This window comes from Achroia grisella, unplaced genomic scaffold (assembly GCF_030625045.1).
Source record: "Achroia grisella isolate CSIRO2021 unplaced genomic scaffold, CSIRO_AGI_Agris_v1 utg1295, whole genome shotgun sequence".
Classification (NCBI taxonomy): domain Eukaryota; kingdom Metazoa; phylum Arthropoda; class Insecta; order Lepidoptera; family Pyralidae; genus Achroia; species Achroia grisella.
In genome coordinates this window covers 307,852-324,764 of record NW_026712613.1, presented here as the reverse complement: position 1 = coordinate 324,764, position 16,913 = coordinate 307,852, and the positions used below count along the sequence as shown (strand labels likewise).

The 16,913-nt window shown below is 32.5% G+C and overlaps 1 protein-coding gene and 1 long non-coding RNA gene across 2 annotated transcripts in view; both read left to right on the top strand.

Annotated features, from left to right (window-relative positions):
* The first annotated feature begins 3,580 nt into the window (after positions 1–3,580).
* Positions 3,581–13,366, top strand: LOC131855069 (uncharacterized). The gene is made up of 3 exons (XR_009358090.1): positions 3,581–3,669; positions 11,367–11,462; positions 12,501–13,366. It is a non-coding gene; the product is annotated as an uncharacterized LOC131855069 (long non-coding RNA).
* An 812-nt stretch (positions 13,367–14,178) lies between these two features.
* LOC131855063 (acetylcholine receptor subunit beta-like 2) overlaps positions 14,179–16,913 on the top strand; it is a 36,473-nt gene continuing 33,738 nt past the window's right edge. The window contains exons 1-3 of the mRNA XM_059206275.1: positions 14,179–14,285; positions 15,306–15,499; positions 16,609–16,737. Of these exons, the coding sequence (XP_059062258.1) occupies positions 14,234–14,285; positions 15,306–15,499; positions 16,609–16,737 (375 nt within the window). The 5' untranslated portion in view covers positions 14,179–14,233. The remainder of the gene's footprint in view (positions 14,286–15,305; positions 15,500–16,608; positions 16,738–16,913) is intronic.

The following is a 16,913-nucleotide window of genomic DNA, read 5'->3' as shown; positions in this document are numbered from 1 at the left end:
TGACAGTCCAGGGTTGCCAACCTTAATCACTTTTTACTGACATCACACTAACATGTACAAAACTGACATGGAATATTAGTTCAATTTAGCTCTCTAACTTCGTACTTAACAGCATTATAACCGTTTATCGAATGTTAAAAAAAAATTACAATTACTCATTTGTTTTCAAGTGAAATATATTGACAACCTGTGCCTAAAATTATTTATTATTTAATTTAGTTTAAATAGTACAATGAATTGTAATTTTAAAAAATTTGGCAATGTGTAACTTAAGTTTCAAATATTTAAAGTCTGTAATCATTATGATGTTTATTATTTTGGATAAAGAATGTTGGTCCTAGTTTATTATTTCTGCCTACAAAAAATGCAACTAAACAAAAATGAATAAGGTGGCAACACTTGCAACCACAGATCATTACAGAAATTCAGAGCCTACCGCAATGTACATACTATTTCTATCCTTGTTTATACATAAGTTTATGATTCCTATCATAATTTCCTGTATAATTTGTTGGTATCAAATATTTTAATTCCGTTAAATAGAACTTACTGAAAACTAAACAAATATTATATAAGCTCTCAGTAAATGGTAATAGTTACCCTATTTGTTTTCACTCTCTTAATTAATTTTTAGATATGACATTCAAAAATTGAGAGATAACTCGATGAATACTTGAATGAAAGATATGCGGAATTGTTGAATAGACATGTTCTGTAATCTCCGGTTCTACTGATCATCTAAATAAAATTCTTTCACTGTTAGTAGGTCAGGGTCTATTACCCATGAGTAAAAAAGTATGACTCAAAGAGAAGACCTAATTAATAAATAACAATACCTACCCAGCTACATTACTAAGTACCTACATTCCTAAATGACATGCAACCAAAGCTTCTAAAACTTGACTTTATCAATTCCACTTTGCCGAGTTATATATATATAAAAAAAAAGTCTTTAACAATTTACAAAAGTGCCTCCTTTGTATCAGCCATTTTCATTTTCAAATTTTGAACCTCGAGACAAACTTCGTGCAGACAGTTTTCTAAATAATAATTTGCTACAGCTAGACTTTCAGCATTATTTTTTGCTTCACAGCGTTTATTTTTTGTTTTAACTATTTGTTTCTTTAAATATTCATTTTCCATCTGGATTTTTTTTATTCTGTAATTACAAACATGATGCATTTTTTTTTCATAAACGCTATTTTGTAACCGTAATACGAGTCTAGATAATTATGTGTTGCATTAAAATTGTGCTTCTAGTTTCTTAATCTTCAATATTTCTATTTTGGCAGTATGAAATTGTTCTTTAAGCTTAATATGTTTTTCTTTTAGCTCAATAGCTCTGGACATTTCTTGGTGTTGTTTTTCAGTAGCTATTTGAAGTTCATAATGCAATTTTTTATTTTCTTCGAGAACTCTACTTAAATTTAATTTTAAATTAGAAAAGGAGGGTCTCTTTTTCATGCTTTATTTTTTGGCCACCATAAAAGTAAATATAACTAGTAATTTTGAATTAAGTTTATACATGTATTACCTACTTTCCAAGTTTTTGAGTTAGTTGTCAGTTTTTTTCTTTTTCTAATAACTTCTGTGTACTTATGCTTGAGTGCCAGTGTTGTTTTATGTTTACCAATGTGTAGATATAATTTGAAATGAAATTTACAGTCAAGGGACGAAAAGATCAATAATAATTATATTATGCATACGATAACTACGGGCACGTCGATCCGTAGGAAGGTTTGATGCTGTTATGGAGGATCATTCCAATTGATCATAATTTATCGAGACTACACTCGGCATTTTCTATACGCGTTTCTGTACTATTTGTAAGAACATTTTATGCATTTTAATCCCATAACCATATTTTTTATTTTAATTTTACCGGGGACTGTTTAAGTCCATTAAATTTGTTACAAGCGTACCAGACTGCGTAGGCATGACGTTGCGTGTAGGAGCTTTATTTATGACTAACAGCGCCCGTGGTTTCTCTCCCGTGGTATCTTTATTTATTTATTTTTATTTCTTTACATATTTTTTTTTATAAATAACCGTAAAAATTAATTAATAATAATCCGGTTATTTTGCTCATCTTGTTAGTATTGTAATTTTCTTAGAGTTAATAATAGTAAATATAGACTCGTATTATACACATAAAAATATAAATAATACATAACAAAAATAAATTCGTGACGAAAAAAAACTGTCAGTTGGTCTGTTCGATTGGAGGAATTAGAATGATTTTTTTTCAGAATATAATGTTAAATATTGATCAGGCTTAAGACAGACATATTTTTTTTAAATATTAAATTTAGAAATAAAATATAATAGAAGGCGTAGTAGGTATATAGAAGGATTTATTGAACATTATTAATGCATTCCTACTCCTAATAATGTGATAAATCAAGGAAATAAAACAAACAGCAGTGGCGGGCCCTAGGATACAGTGTACTCGTAACTACAGGCCTATTTTTAGTCATAAATCATATCTACTTTGCGTTTGGTAGTTTTAAAAATTAGGGGCACATTCCCAGACCTTGGCTCGCCCCTGACAAAAAGTAAACATTTTTTTAATATTCAATGCACAGATAAATTGCCTTTTATGATTTTATTTGCATACTACCAGTGTCCGTGACTTTGTTCGTGGAATAGTAACTTTGCATAGCATTTTTAGGCTGATTATAAAAACCCAAAGAAAAACGTTTCAACGTTCGAGCTTCAAAAATAAATTATATTGAATTTCCATACATAGTTTCATCCCCTATTTTATTTTACCCCCATGAGGGTAAATTTTTTACAAACTTTGAATGTCATATCTATTTATATTAAATAATCTATTTATATAATTCAACAACCCAAACAATAAGTACTGGGGGGAGGGGATTGTTACTAACGTGGACTCATAATACCATTACTAGCAATGTACTATGTCAGGTTGACCTCCACGCGGTTCCCCCTGGAAACAATCGCGATAAATTCCTGGTAAATTTGTCACGATTGGCTAACTGACCTGACCTCATGTTCATCTTATCATCCTTCACTGGTGCCCCGCCAGCGTAAACCGTTAGCGCAGGCGGGTGTACCATTCCATTATCATTCATAAAAAAAAACAATAAGTACTACGCTTCGAGCTTTAAAAATGATAATACTACCATACAACCTTTCATTTCCCCTTTCAACCCTTTCAACCCTATTCAAACAATAGCCTAAAAATATGTTTCAAGCTTCAATATAGTTTTAAAAGTGACGATACCTCAATACAACCTTTAACATGTAAGGGGTTGGAAGGGGAGATCCCTTTCAACCCCTTACATCCCTTCTTTATATTAAAAAGTAACCTATATCCTTTCTTAGGTTCTAGACTTCTATATATCTACTTTCTATACTATGTACCTTTCAGTTAAAGTTCAGTAGTTTAGGCGTGCAAGCGCGACAGACAGAGTTCGCAGACAGACAGACAGAGTTACTTTCGCATTTATAATATTAGTAAGGATGATAATGATTCCGTTTGGTGGGCGTTGGGGCCGTGGGTTTGTGGGGCAGTTGTTATTGATACAGTACGCATGTCGCACGCTCGTATTACGTTTGTTGTTTGCGCGTGCGCGCTTATTGTGGTCGTGATTGGAGAACCGGTGCCACCGCCGCCTGCGACCATCAAAACGCCTAACAAAGGTGGGGTTTTTAAAGTTAAACTTCTATACAAATAGAGTGTATTAGGATTTTTCGGTCACGAAATAGCGCTATCGCGTGGATGTAGCCGATATATCGTGTTCACACATTCTTTTTTTCTTATAGCATAGGTAACAAACGAGCTTGCGGTTTACCTGATGGTAAGTGATTACCGCCGCTCATGAGCACCCGTAACACCAGGGGAAATGCAAGTGAGATTTTACGGTCATGAAAAAGCTTTACCGTCGTGTGGAGGTAGCCGTATCGTGTTGTTCGTTGAAGTTTTACTTCTAGTATATATCCCAGCACACATTCCTCTTTTTATAGCATAATTAAAAAATGAGCTTGCAGCTCACCAGATGGTAAGTGATTAGTGCTCATGATCACCCGTAAAACTAGAAGAAATGCAGGACAGTAGCTTATCTTTTAAGAAGGAATAAGCACTTTTTTTGACGGTATCAATATAATATCGTGAAACAAAGGGGAACCCATCCCCTGGGTGGAATTTTTTATAGCAGGAAAAAAACGAGCTTGCGGGTCACCTGATGGTAGATGATTACCGCCTGTCATCCGTATCACCAGGGAAAATCTAAGTGAATAATCCCTTTTAAGAAGGAATGAACTTTTTTTCTTAAAGTAAACATCGCCACTTGCGACGATCAAATCGTGAAACAAAGGTGGTATTTCTTAAATAGTATAGGAGACAAACTAGCGGTTCATCTGGTCGTAAGTGATTACCGCTGCTCATGAGCACCCATAACACCAAATGCAAGTGCGTTGCCGGTTTATTAAGAAAGAGTAAATATTTTTCTTGAAATTTTCAATATTGTATCGTTTAGGAAATACTTTATTTGGAAGGTAATTCCACAATATTGTTGTAGATGTCATTTGTTTATTTGAAACTTCACCTATTGCACACCTAATGTAAACTTCCCTTTGTTTTTCTATTTATTGTTGTTGTTCTTCCTTTTGTCCTCAGCTACATGTTTCTCTTTAATATTTCTTAATATTGTGTATATATATATCACATTATTATTGTTATTACTTGTTGTATATTATGTTTCTTCTTTCTGTGTATTTGTGACAATGAATGAATTACAATATATATATTATTATTATTAATAAATATAATATTGGATTAGCACAACTCTTGAATTCTATTTGGAATTAGACTTTAAAGTTAAAGGTTTAGAGTAGATTTTCTAAAGTTAGTAATATTTGAGTTGAATTGATTCAGTACTTAGAATTAGATCACACTATATTTTTGGATGACCCATGGTTTTACCTGAAGTAGATTTTGTGCAGTCTACGTAGATAGTGTCGCCTATTTCAGTTACCAAGCAGCTTGCATTGTTTTTGGTTGGAGGGTGAGATATGGCAGCGAAAATACGGGAATCAGAGCCACGACATCGTAGTTGTTTTCAATGGCAATACAGGTTTTTTTTAAATCAGTTTATCATTTAATACGAGTGCATTATTTTATTTTTTATACTCTTCATTGCACCAGATATATTACAGGAATAACTTGTTAGACAATGTAGCACACGATAAATGAACTTGCTAATGTAGTACAATCATTCCACCTATATACTACCTAGATACCACAGGGAACAAATAAATTAATCACAATCATACATTATAGCTTAAGGTATGATTGTGATTAATTTATTTCTTAAATGTTTGTTTTTTAGTGATGATACTGATGCAATGACTGATTCACTGATTCAACCTCATCACTCATAGAGGTCTGCGAAACATTCCGCCAGTTCTTGGATCATTAATAATATGGACTAATGACCAAATTGTTTTAAATGTACATGAAAAGCATCATTATAAATTACTGGTGAATTGGTCAGGGGCTAACTGACCTGACCTCATGTTCATCTTATATTCTTCCACTGGTGCCCTGCCGGCGTAAACCGTTAGCGCAGGCGGGAGCACCATTCTATTATCGTCCATTAAAAACTTAAAGAAAATATCTTAGTCATCTAGGACGGTGAGGCATGGGTGGTATCAGGGGTATCACATGATAACGTGATGTATGTTGCGCTGTACATGTGTATTCGATGTTACATTATTGTTTGCAATCCAGTTACATAAATAAAAAAATTAAAACAAACTATATATCTTTATTCATGTAAATCTTATATAGATCCTTATAATATGATCAAATCTTCCGTTAGAGTGCTTTCGAGATAAGAGATAACAAAAACTCAGTTCTTTTTTGTTTCAAATGACTTTGTACATTAATGTACATTCTTATAAAAATATATATTAATTTTTAAATTCAAATAGGGAGAATTTCTTCACCTACATTTTTCTATTGATTTGATCTATTTTTTATGCACAATTAAAAAAATAATAGCATTCTATACTCCTTCTCTGTATAAACTATAAGTGTGCGAAATATCATATTCGTCTGTTCGCGTAATTTTCGTAGAAAGGGGTACACAGTTTTTATTTCGCGTATTAATAATAATAATAATAAGGAATAACGGGATCACTTACTTAATAATCTCTGTTAAGATACAAACCGTATAATTACTTTTGCTTAAGATTCAAATTCAAATTAAAAAAAAAAAATTATCATACAAGACATTTTAGCCGCTTAGGAACATCAATATTTTTTATATTATATTTTTTCCCTACCGTTATTTATGATTATTTCTGTTCTAAAAAAAACTGTGTTACTAACGTCTATACCCCAGTATAGAGTGCGTCAATAGGTCAGTGAGTTAGGAGTGTAACCGTTCTATATGTGGTCACAATCAGCGGGTTTATTGAGAGCACTGTCACATCTGTAACTAGGTGAACTCACTCATGTGTCAACGGCCACGCGGCGCCTTTGATATCCCTGTTGACCTATAAACAAACAATAATGCACTCGACACCGCGACCGGACGACGTAACTGGTTCACAATACTTGAGTTCAACGTTATCGTTTGGTAATACTATGTAAGATTATTATATCTGTGGTAATATTAGTCTCGTAAGTAAATCCACGAAAACGATTTTGAGAAAAGTCTATCAAGTAAGTTCATCTTTTTATATACCTAGTATTAGTAATATGAATGTTATTATTAATTTAATTACTTATGCTCTAGTCACTGCGACTGATTTAACTTTATTTAAATTATTAACCGGGTCTTAACACGAATAATTTTATGGCAAATAAAGGTATTTACCTCTCTCGACGTTTCGACTAGGTTGCACTAACCGTGGTCACGAGTTGACTGGAGTAACAGCGATGTCAATGTAGATAGGTGACAGCAGTTTTTTCTTCATCTACCGTCACTAGATTGTTTAACGAAAGTTGTTTAAAAAGTAAATACCTTTATTTGCCATAAAATTATTCGTGTTAAAACCCGGTTAATAATTTAAATAATGATTTAACTTTATTGGGTTACCCGCATGAAATTTATGCCCTATATGTTATTCTGATGTATAAGCTATATTACTGTAAAGTTTCATCAAAATCCGTTCAGTTGTTTTTACGGGAAAGAGTAACAAACATCTATCCATACTCACAAACTTTCGCGTTTATAATAATAATAATATTGACTTTAACAAAATAGTGATAGTTTTTTTTGTTTATGATAATGGAATGGTGCACCCGCCTGCGCTAACGGTTTATACTGGCGGGGCACCAGTGGAGGATGATAAGTTGAGCATGAGGTCAGGTCAGTTAGCCCATCGAGACAAATTCGCCAATAATTTATGACGATGGTTTCCATGGTGGTAATGGGATAATTACTCTACATTACTAACAACCCCCTTTACCCCCAAATAGTGATAGTGGTTTGTATTCGCACATTTCGACTTCAAAATGTAAAGTTGTAACAATTATTTAAAGGAGCAACACGCAAGTTTTTTGCTCGTTCTTCTTGTGATGAGACAGCTTTCCAAATGAACAGTAGATTAAAAGAAGGACAACTGTGACTATACAAAAGTGCTTAAATTAAGTTTATATGAATAAAATATTATCTATTCTAGTAATTTATTATTTTAGTAGTTCTTTGTTTCTATCGAACGAAGTATAAATGGACAATAGAATGTACGTAATTTGTTTGTTTAACCGATCGACGACATAATATGTGTAAATTCTAATTCAAAATTTATTAAGTTTAAGTTTATATGTATATCGGCAAGGAAATATATAAACTGACCCATATTTTGATATTTGAATTGTGGCCTACTCGTTTATATCCGCGACAACATTATAGATTTAAATTACTTGTTTTGTAACCTACATATATAGATTATATTGCCTATTACTCGACGGCCTCGGTGGTCTAACGGTTTAGCACACCGCCTTACTTCCGATGGTCGCGGGTTCGACTCCTCGCACGGCACAAACATTTGTATTCCTGAGTATGATTGTTTGTATCGGTCTGGGTATTTTCTATGTATAATATGTATGTATTTACGAAAAAAAAAATGTATCTATGTATCTAGAACCCATAACACAAGCTTTAGCTAGCTTAATTTGGGTCTAGATGGCGCTGTGTAAATTGTTCTGAGATTATTATTATTATTATTATTATTACTAGATATATGCCTATAATTTGTAAGACTGATTACTCTACGATTATTTAATCATAATTATTATCAACTATATAAAAACATATTTTACTGACCTCTTCGTGTAACAATAACGTTATAGTAAAATTTCTAAAATAAACGAAATAATATATCTTATATATAAAATTCTCGTGTCAAAATGTGAGTTACCATACTCCTTCCAAACGGCTTGACCGATTTTTATAAAATTTTGTATACATATCAGGTAGATATGAGAATCACCAACTTCTATCTTTCATACTCCCCATAAGGGTGTTATTATTATTATTATTTAGTATCGAAAAATACATTTAACTTCGAAAGTTCACTCTAATAGCATCTACCTCTATTTTTTTTGGAATAATATTTTTTATGGTAGAAGAACGTTGGGCGGGACAGCTAGTATCATCATCATCATTACATAGTATAAAACTAAGTCGCTGTCATTGTCTGTCCCGATATATGCTTAAATCTTTAAAACTACGCGGATTTTGAAGCGGTTTTTTTAATAGATAGAGTGATTCAAGAGGAAAGTTCATCTGTATAATACATGTACACCCGTGCGAAGCCGGGGTGGGTAGCTAGTTATATATAAACACACAATACATATACTATAAAGTTCAGAGTAATTATATAAAAAGTAGGAACAAAATGGTAGGTTAATGTATTTATTCATGAGTGATGATTATAAAACGAGTAAATTACATAAAAATCTGCTCTGACATGCTAATATAGGTTTTAAATCGTTTCATATTTCCATGCATATTGCTCTTAAGTGGAAAATGGTTACCCAACAATCAGGAAGTGCATTGCAGTTACACTTACCTACTACAATTGTGTACATCGATTAAAGAATAAAGCCGAGATACGTATACGCAATTTAACCCTTGGCTATTCTCAGTCGATTCCTTATTGCTGTGGGTTGCAATCACCAGGAGTTCTTACTAATATTATAAATGCGAAAGTAACTCTGTCTGTCTCGCTTTCACACCAAAACTACTGGACCGAGTTGAATGAAATTTGGTACACAGATATTCTAGATCTTAAGAATGCATATAGGCTACTTTTTAATGCGAAAAGAGTAGTAAGGGGTTGACAGGGGAGATGAAGGGTTATATGGGAGTATAGCAATTTTTAAAGCTAGAAGCTTGAAACTTATTTTTTAGGCTGCTGATTGAGTTGTATGGAATTCTATATGGAAATTCGTCATTTCTGAAGCTAGAAGCTTGAAACTTATTTTTTAGTCTGTTGACTAATATATAAAAAGAAAAAAGTGTTGTAAGGGGTTGAAAGGGGAGATGAAGGGTTATATGGGAGTTTAGCAATTTTTAAAGCTAGAAGCTTGAAACTTATTTTTTAGTCTGTTGACTAATATATAAAAAGAAAAAAGTGTTGTAAGGGGTTGAAAGAGGAGATAACATACGGAAGAATCGTCATTTTTAAGTTAGAAGCTTGAAACTTATTTTTTAAGCTGATGATTAAAATATTTAGATGTGTAATTATACTAGTTCATGTGTAATTATACTAGTTCAAAGCAAAGCGGAGCTTATTTTATGGGTACATGACAACTGATATAGATACTTCTTTACGCAACGGATTTTAATGCAGTTTTCATTAATAGATAGAGTGATTCAAGAGGAAGGTTTATATATATAATACGTGCGTGTATAGAAGTATAGAACAAGCCGAGAAATTCGATAGTAAGAGTTTCTGGGGCTAGTTACATAGTTATAATGTACGTACAGACAGACATTCTATTTCGATGATAAAGTCTACTAATAATAGTTGTTCTCGTATATCTTCCATGAACATAGCGTTCAGGTACATTTTTATTCTATGTGTAAATCATACCTATATTTATAGGTACATCAGACATGTAATACGCGTTCATTATTCATACTTGAAACTGCTACAAATATTCCACACATTATAACGACTTTGACATTGATACCTTCGATGTCTTCCTAGTTTTAGATGAGGAAGTGGATTCGATTACCGCCCTAACACTTCCTTGTTTACAACGGACAAGCGTATGTTTTATTTACAGGCTTCCTTATTATATTAATATTATGATTTCGAAGGTATGTCTGTCTGTTGGTCTGTTACTTTTTTATTAACGACTGTTTATACAACTAGGCGGCAGACATCTTGTTTTTCTGATAAATTACTGTCCTGGAAATTCATTCATTTTCATTTAATTAGGTATGTATGTGTCGAAAACAAGGTAATGCGTGTAATTATTTTTAAAATTAATTTGATTAAGTTTTTTAAAATTAATAAAAAAAGTATATCTAAACGTACTTTATGTTAGTATATTTCTCTTTAATGGATTATTATAATGGAATGTTGCACCTGCCTGCGCTAACGGTTTACGCTGACCAAGGACCAGTGGAGGATATTAGGAATAGAATACAATAGAAAATCATTTATTCAAATAAACTTACATTGAAGCACTTTTGAATAGTCATTACATTTTTTTTTAATTTACCGCTCGGTTGGAAAGCTGTCTCATCACAAGAAGAACGAGCAAGAAACTTGCGTGTTGCTCTTTTAAATAATTTTATTATTACTTTACATTTTTAAGTTTAAGTGTGTGAAATACAAACCACGAATTAGCACTAATTCAATTAAATACTCAAATAGAAAAAATATTGAATATATAACCAACTGGTTAAACAATTAATAAGAGGAAATCAGTCATAGTGATTAGAGCAGACCGGTCCCTACAAGCAGCACCCGTTCACGAGTATGACGGATGAGCCAGCCATCACTGCGCTCTACGGACGGACGGATGGCGATGAGGTCAGGTCAGTTCGGGCGTCACAAATTATCCAGGAATTTATTACAATTGTTTCTAGGGGGAATCTCAATCTCAATGGGGTTAGCAGTTTACATTACAAAGTCCCTTTCCCCCCGATGTCAGTATATTATATATGTGTAAAAATGTATTTAAGCATTTACATAAGTCGGTTGTTAGTTCCCATGACAGAAGCTCTGCTTAGCTTGAAACTAGATGGCGCTGTGTGAATTACCCTGGATTATTATTATTAATATGCTTATGATATATCGCTCTATCTGCGCAGCCTTCGCGAAAATTGAATGTTTTTAAATGACTTATAAACGTAATGATTTATTTTCAGAACCCAAAATGGTGCAAGAGAAAACTACAATACTAGTTAGAAGGTTACGGGCTGGATACTATCCGTTTAGTTTGTGGCCGTTATATCCAGTTAAAGGTATTGAATCTTACTAATATCACAGATAACATAATATATCTTATATATAAAATTCTCGTGTCCTTGACGGCTTGACCGATTCTCATGAAATTTTGTGAGCGTATTGAATAGGTCTGAGAATCTGCCAACATCTATTTTACATCCCCCTAAATGTTAGGGGTAGTCCATCCCTAAATTTTTATTTTCTATTTTAAGGCAAAACAACGTTTGCCGGGACAGCTAGTTATATATGAATATTATAAAAATAGAAGTTTGTAGTTGTGCATAGATGGATGAAAAGCTCGATGGTTTGTCTTTCTGGTAAAAATTACTGAATGGATTTTAATGAAACTTTAAAATACTATCATATACCTACATCAGAATAGCACATAGGCTATAAAAATCACGTAGGTGAAACCGCGGACACAGCTAGTTATTAGTTATCTGTCCTCTTGTTAGATCTCATACGATACTTTACCTAAACTGTAAAAGATAAGGTGAGTCTGCGTGCAAAATTCAGTCTCACCTATTTCAGCCGCCAAGCAGTTTACTCTGTAATTTGTTCGGTCGCAAGATGTAGATTAGGCAGAGAAATTACAGGTTAAGAGGCGAAACATTAGTCTGGAGTGTTTTTTTAATTAATGATAAAGGAATACCACACCCGTCTGCCTTGACGTTATACGCTGGCGAGACTCCAGTGGAGGATGATACGATGACAATGATGTTAGGTCAGTTATTCTAGTGTTTATTAAGTTATATATGGGGATTAGTGACCTAATCCCCATTACTTACAACCTTGGGCTCTTCCCATGGAATCTGACAAGTATGACTAGCTGTGACAAACTTATGAAAGTTGTATGACGTATTTTTATGGACTATCCATACAAACAACTCAAAGGAATGAGGTAATAACTAGCAATGACTCGCAACTTCGTTTACTACTTTGAGACATTTTTTAAAAAGTTATTTTATTCGTCCCTAAGACATCTACTTTTAGGTCAGCATTTTGCAATTGGAATAACTTTTTAATCAGATATGTTTCTTTCTACATTTTTTCAGCCGTGGAGATGGAATCTCACGAAACATTCCACAACAGACGACGTTTACAAGAACAAGCGAAGCAGGATAAGAGTTGGTTTTGGATATAGATGCTAAATTTAATTAGGGATACTGTGAGATAATTTCTTTCTTTAAGCAGGGTTGCCAACCTTAAAAAAGCATTTAACCCTCGTACAAAGAAGTCAAAAATCTTGTATATTGACTTAATTGAGTTCTCTAGCCTTATAGGTATCCCGTTTTAACCGATTTTTAGGTAAAAACCTTGAATATATTTTTTTTAATGTAACATTAATACTAGATATAAAAACAAATTTGCTGTTCCTAAGTATCGTTTAGAAAAGTCAATGGGTCTTTTATGGGAATGGGACTTTCTTGTGATGGCAATACCGAGAACTAATCTTAAAATTTCATCCGAGAGCCGGCGGTAGTGTCGCCTTTGTCACATGTGACCACGGCTAACATTTGCAAATAGAATATTTCTTCTGTGCTGTGTTCTATTTCTAATGTGCAGGGTGTGAATTTTTTGAAACAACAATACATTAATTTTGAAAACAATTACACATGACATTGGATATATCTTTCATGGGTGATAATGGAATGGTAGGTATACCCGCCTGCGATAACAGTATACCTTGGTAGGGCACCAGTGGAGGATGATAAGATGAGAATGAAGACAGATAGTCAGGTCAGTTAGCCTCTCATGACAATCTCACCAGGAAAATTGTTACTATTAATTAATAATAAACATGTGTATTAATTTCTTCGTTAATTATTATTTTACAATTGTACTTTTTTAACCTGCATCTCATGCGTGCTCAAGTTAAATTTACAAAATTTTGTACCTAGTGATTAGTTGATTTGATTTTAAAGAGAAAAACTCTATAATTATTCATTATAAATAAATGACATATACTATTTAAGGTATTTTTATATAGTTATGTATTTATTATAAATAACTTTATTGTTTGTAAAACGATTGAAATAAAATACACGCAAAGATTTGTATTAAGTTTACTACAATACAGTTGTAAAAGAAAAGCTTTTGAAACTAGTGTCATTCCACACTAGTTATCTACAAAATTGTCACACACTTTAAACAGGGTTGTAGTATGTATAGTTATTATATTGTAAATTTATTGTATATGTATGTGTAACTATAAATATGTACCCAGTTACCACTACTCGGTTACCACGTTTTAGATTGTCGCACATCAATGCACAGACAGACAAACATGTAAGTAATCATTGTTTTGAGTTTTATTATGTTGATAAAGTTCCCCAATAATAGTTTTCTCGCACATCTTTTTATTCTTTATACCGATTTAGATTTATGCTATAAATACCAACATATGTATAAGTTCCTATTATTTCTGAAAGTTATCAATTATTGTTTAGACAATAAAGTATTTTTTTATTACTCCAGGCTTTTATTTTTTCCTATAACAAAATACATCTTAATCAACAGACTAGAATATTTATTTTCAGTAATAACGCCATCTATGGCATTATTTTAGAACTTAATAGTCCTTCGTAGCACGTCTACGAATCGCTACGTATGCATGAATCTCCCAAATTCGCAATGCAATGGGCGTATCTTACCATATATATATATTTGTTTAGGTATTTTATTGATCACGCATGCGCAAATTCACTTTTTCTCGATGCACAGCATCCTGTCATTGTAAACATGATATACTGAAATGATAAAGAATTAAATACTAAACAGTGCCAAAATGAAATTAGGAATTGTGTGGTTACTTTTGACCTACACCAGGAATTGTTTCTGTAAGTATTCAATATATTATAAATTATTTATAGAATATATCATACAGATAAACAATTAATAATTAGCTATTACTTAGTAGTTAAGCACTACGGTTTAACCTTTCCGGAACACCTTATCTCACATTCGTGTTAGCTCTTATTTTTTTTAAATGTGGTGCAATAAAAATTAGAAAAATAAATAATAAAAGAACTAAATAGTGATAATTTTTGACTGCTCTTATGATTCTATTATTCCTAGTTCTAATAAACTAAGAATATGTTAAGAAAATTATTTATTCTATTTAAATAAATTGGATAATGGAAACGAATATGTTTCTGAGCATATTTATGACCTAGATGGTGTATTTCCGCATGTTGCAGAGATCGCGGGTTCAATCCCCACACTTTAAAATATTTTGTATTTATGATTGACGATTGAGACTGTGTATTCATTATTTTAATAAAATTCAAATTCATTAAAATAATTAATTTAAATTATTAATTTTATTACAAAACAGAAATATATTTATCTCATATTTTCGGTAATGTATAGAATTGTTGGGAATGTATAATGTATGGAGTTGTTATAAAAATAAATAAAAAAAGTGATAAGTTTAAATAAAAAGTATAGTATCGGCGACAGTATATATTATATTACAAAAAAAACCTAATTCTTAATATTTTCACATTATTAATATTTTATAATATTTTTATTCATTAGTTATATGTTTTCTAATACAATTGAACTATCAACACAAAGCTTTAACTTTTTAATTGAATCGCCTGCAACGTTAAAAAGCTTATTATCCGGAAATCGCGGGTTCGACTCCTCGCATGGTACAAATATTTGTATTCACGACTATGATTGTTTGTATCGGTCTGGTTGTTTACGTACGTTTACATTATAATACCTATGTATTTACAAAAAAAAAAATATATCCATGTATTTATATCTATTGTCTAGTACCCATAACACAAGCTTTGCTGAGTTTCGGACTAGAATTGTCCACGGTTATTATTATTATTACTTGTCATCTCCAGGTGTAAAGCTATTAGAAGCAAATCCAGATGTGAAACGGCTATATGACGATTTATTGAGCAACTACAACAGATTAATACGGCCTGTCACCAATGTTACCGACATACTCACCGTCCGACTCGGTCTCAAATTGTCACAGCTGATGGAAGTCAATTTGAAGAATCAGGTCATGACGACGAATCTATGGGTTGAACAAGTAAGTACACTCCATAGACTTCGGTATTTTTTTTAAAATCAGTGCACATGTTATCATCTGCTTGTTCCTTATCCCATTTATTTGGGGTCGGCGTAATATGTGTTTCTCTTCCATTTATCCATATTCGCAGTTATCTCATTATTTAATCTTTTTCTTACCATATCATCTTTCACAGAGTCCACCCATCTCTTTTTCGGTCTTCCTCTGCCCTTATAACCATTTACATTCATATGTAATACCTTCCTTAAGATATGATTTAATAACACATGTATGTATACTTATTTGCACCATTGTAGCATAAGCAAAAAATTAAAATATTCGAAAGATGGAAGGCGAGCCCGTCACGTGGAAATCAAAGATATTTTGTATTGTACAAAATTTTAACTTTTTTAATACACATTATAATCGTGCTTAATATCAATAATTGGAGGGAGGGTGATTATTAGTAATGTGGACTAATAACCCCATTGATAGCAATGTAATGTCAGGTTGACCTCCACGCTGTTCCTCCTGGAAACCATCGTGATAAATTTGCATCATTGTAGCAAAAAATTAAAATATACGCAATATGATAGGCGAGCCCGTAACGTGGAAATTAAAGATATAAAATAAAATATTTAAATTTTGTTTAATACATAAATTTAAATTAAAGATAAAAATATTTAAATTTTGTTTAATACACACTATTAAACAAAATTTAAATATTTTATTTTATATCTTTAATAGTTACGTTATGATTTAATACCAATAATTGGGGGGAAAGGGATTGTTAGTAATGTGGACTAATAACCCCATTAATAGCAATGTAATGTCAAGTTGACCTCCACGCGGTTTCCCTTGGAAACCATCGTGATAAATTTCTGGTAAATTTTTCGATATGGGCTAACTGGCCTGACCTGATTTTCATCCTATTATCCTTTACTGGTGCCCCACCAGCGTAAACCGTTAGCGAAGGCGGGGCACCAGTATAGGATCGAGGAGTCGAGCACCATTACATTACCATCCATTGAAAAATTCTAATAATTTTGTTTTGTCGTTATTTTATATCTTCAGTTGGACAATCTAGTGACGCTTATGCTAGAACTGAATATAAATCTCTTTAATTTCAGAAATGGTATGACTATAAGTTGACTTGGAATCCCGAAGATTACGGCGGTCTCGAGATGCTGTACGTGCCATCTGAACACATTTGGCTACCTGATATTGTCCTCTATAATAACTGGGATGGAAATTATGAGGTAAATACAATAATATTAACTAAGGTCAACCTACACAGCGCCATCTAGTGCTAAGCAAAGCTTGATTTATAGTGGGTACTAGACAACTGATATAAGTACTTAAATACATTTGTTTGTAAATACATACATATTGTACATGGAAAATACCCAAATCGGTTTCACACTCATAAATACAG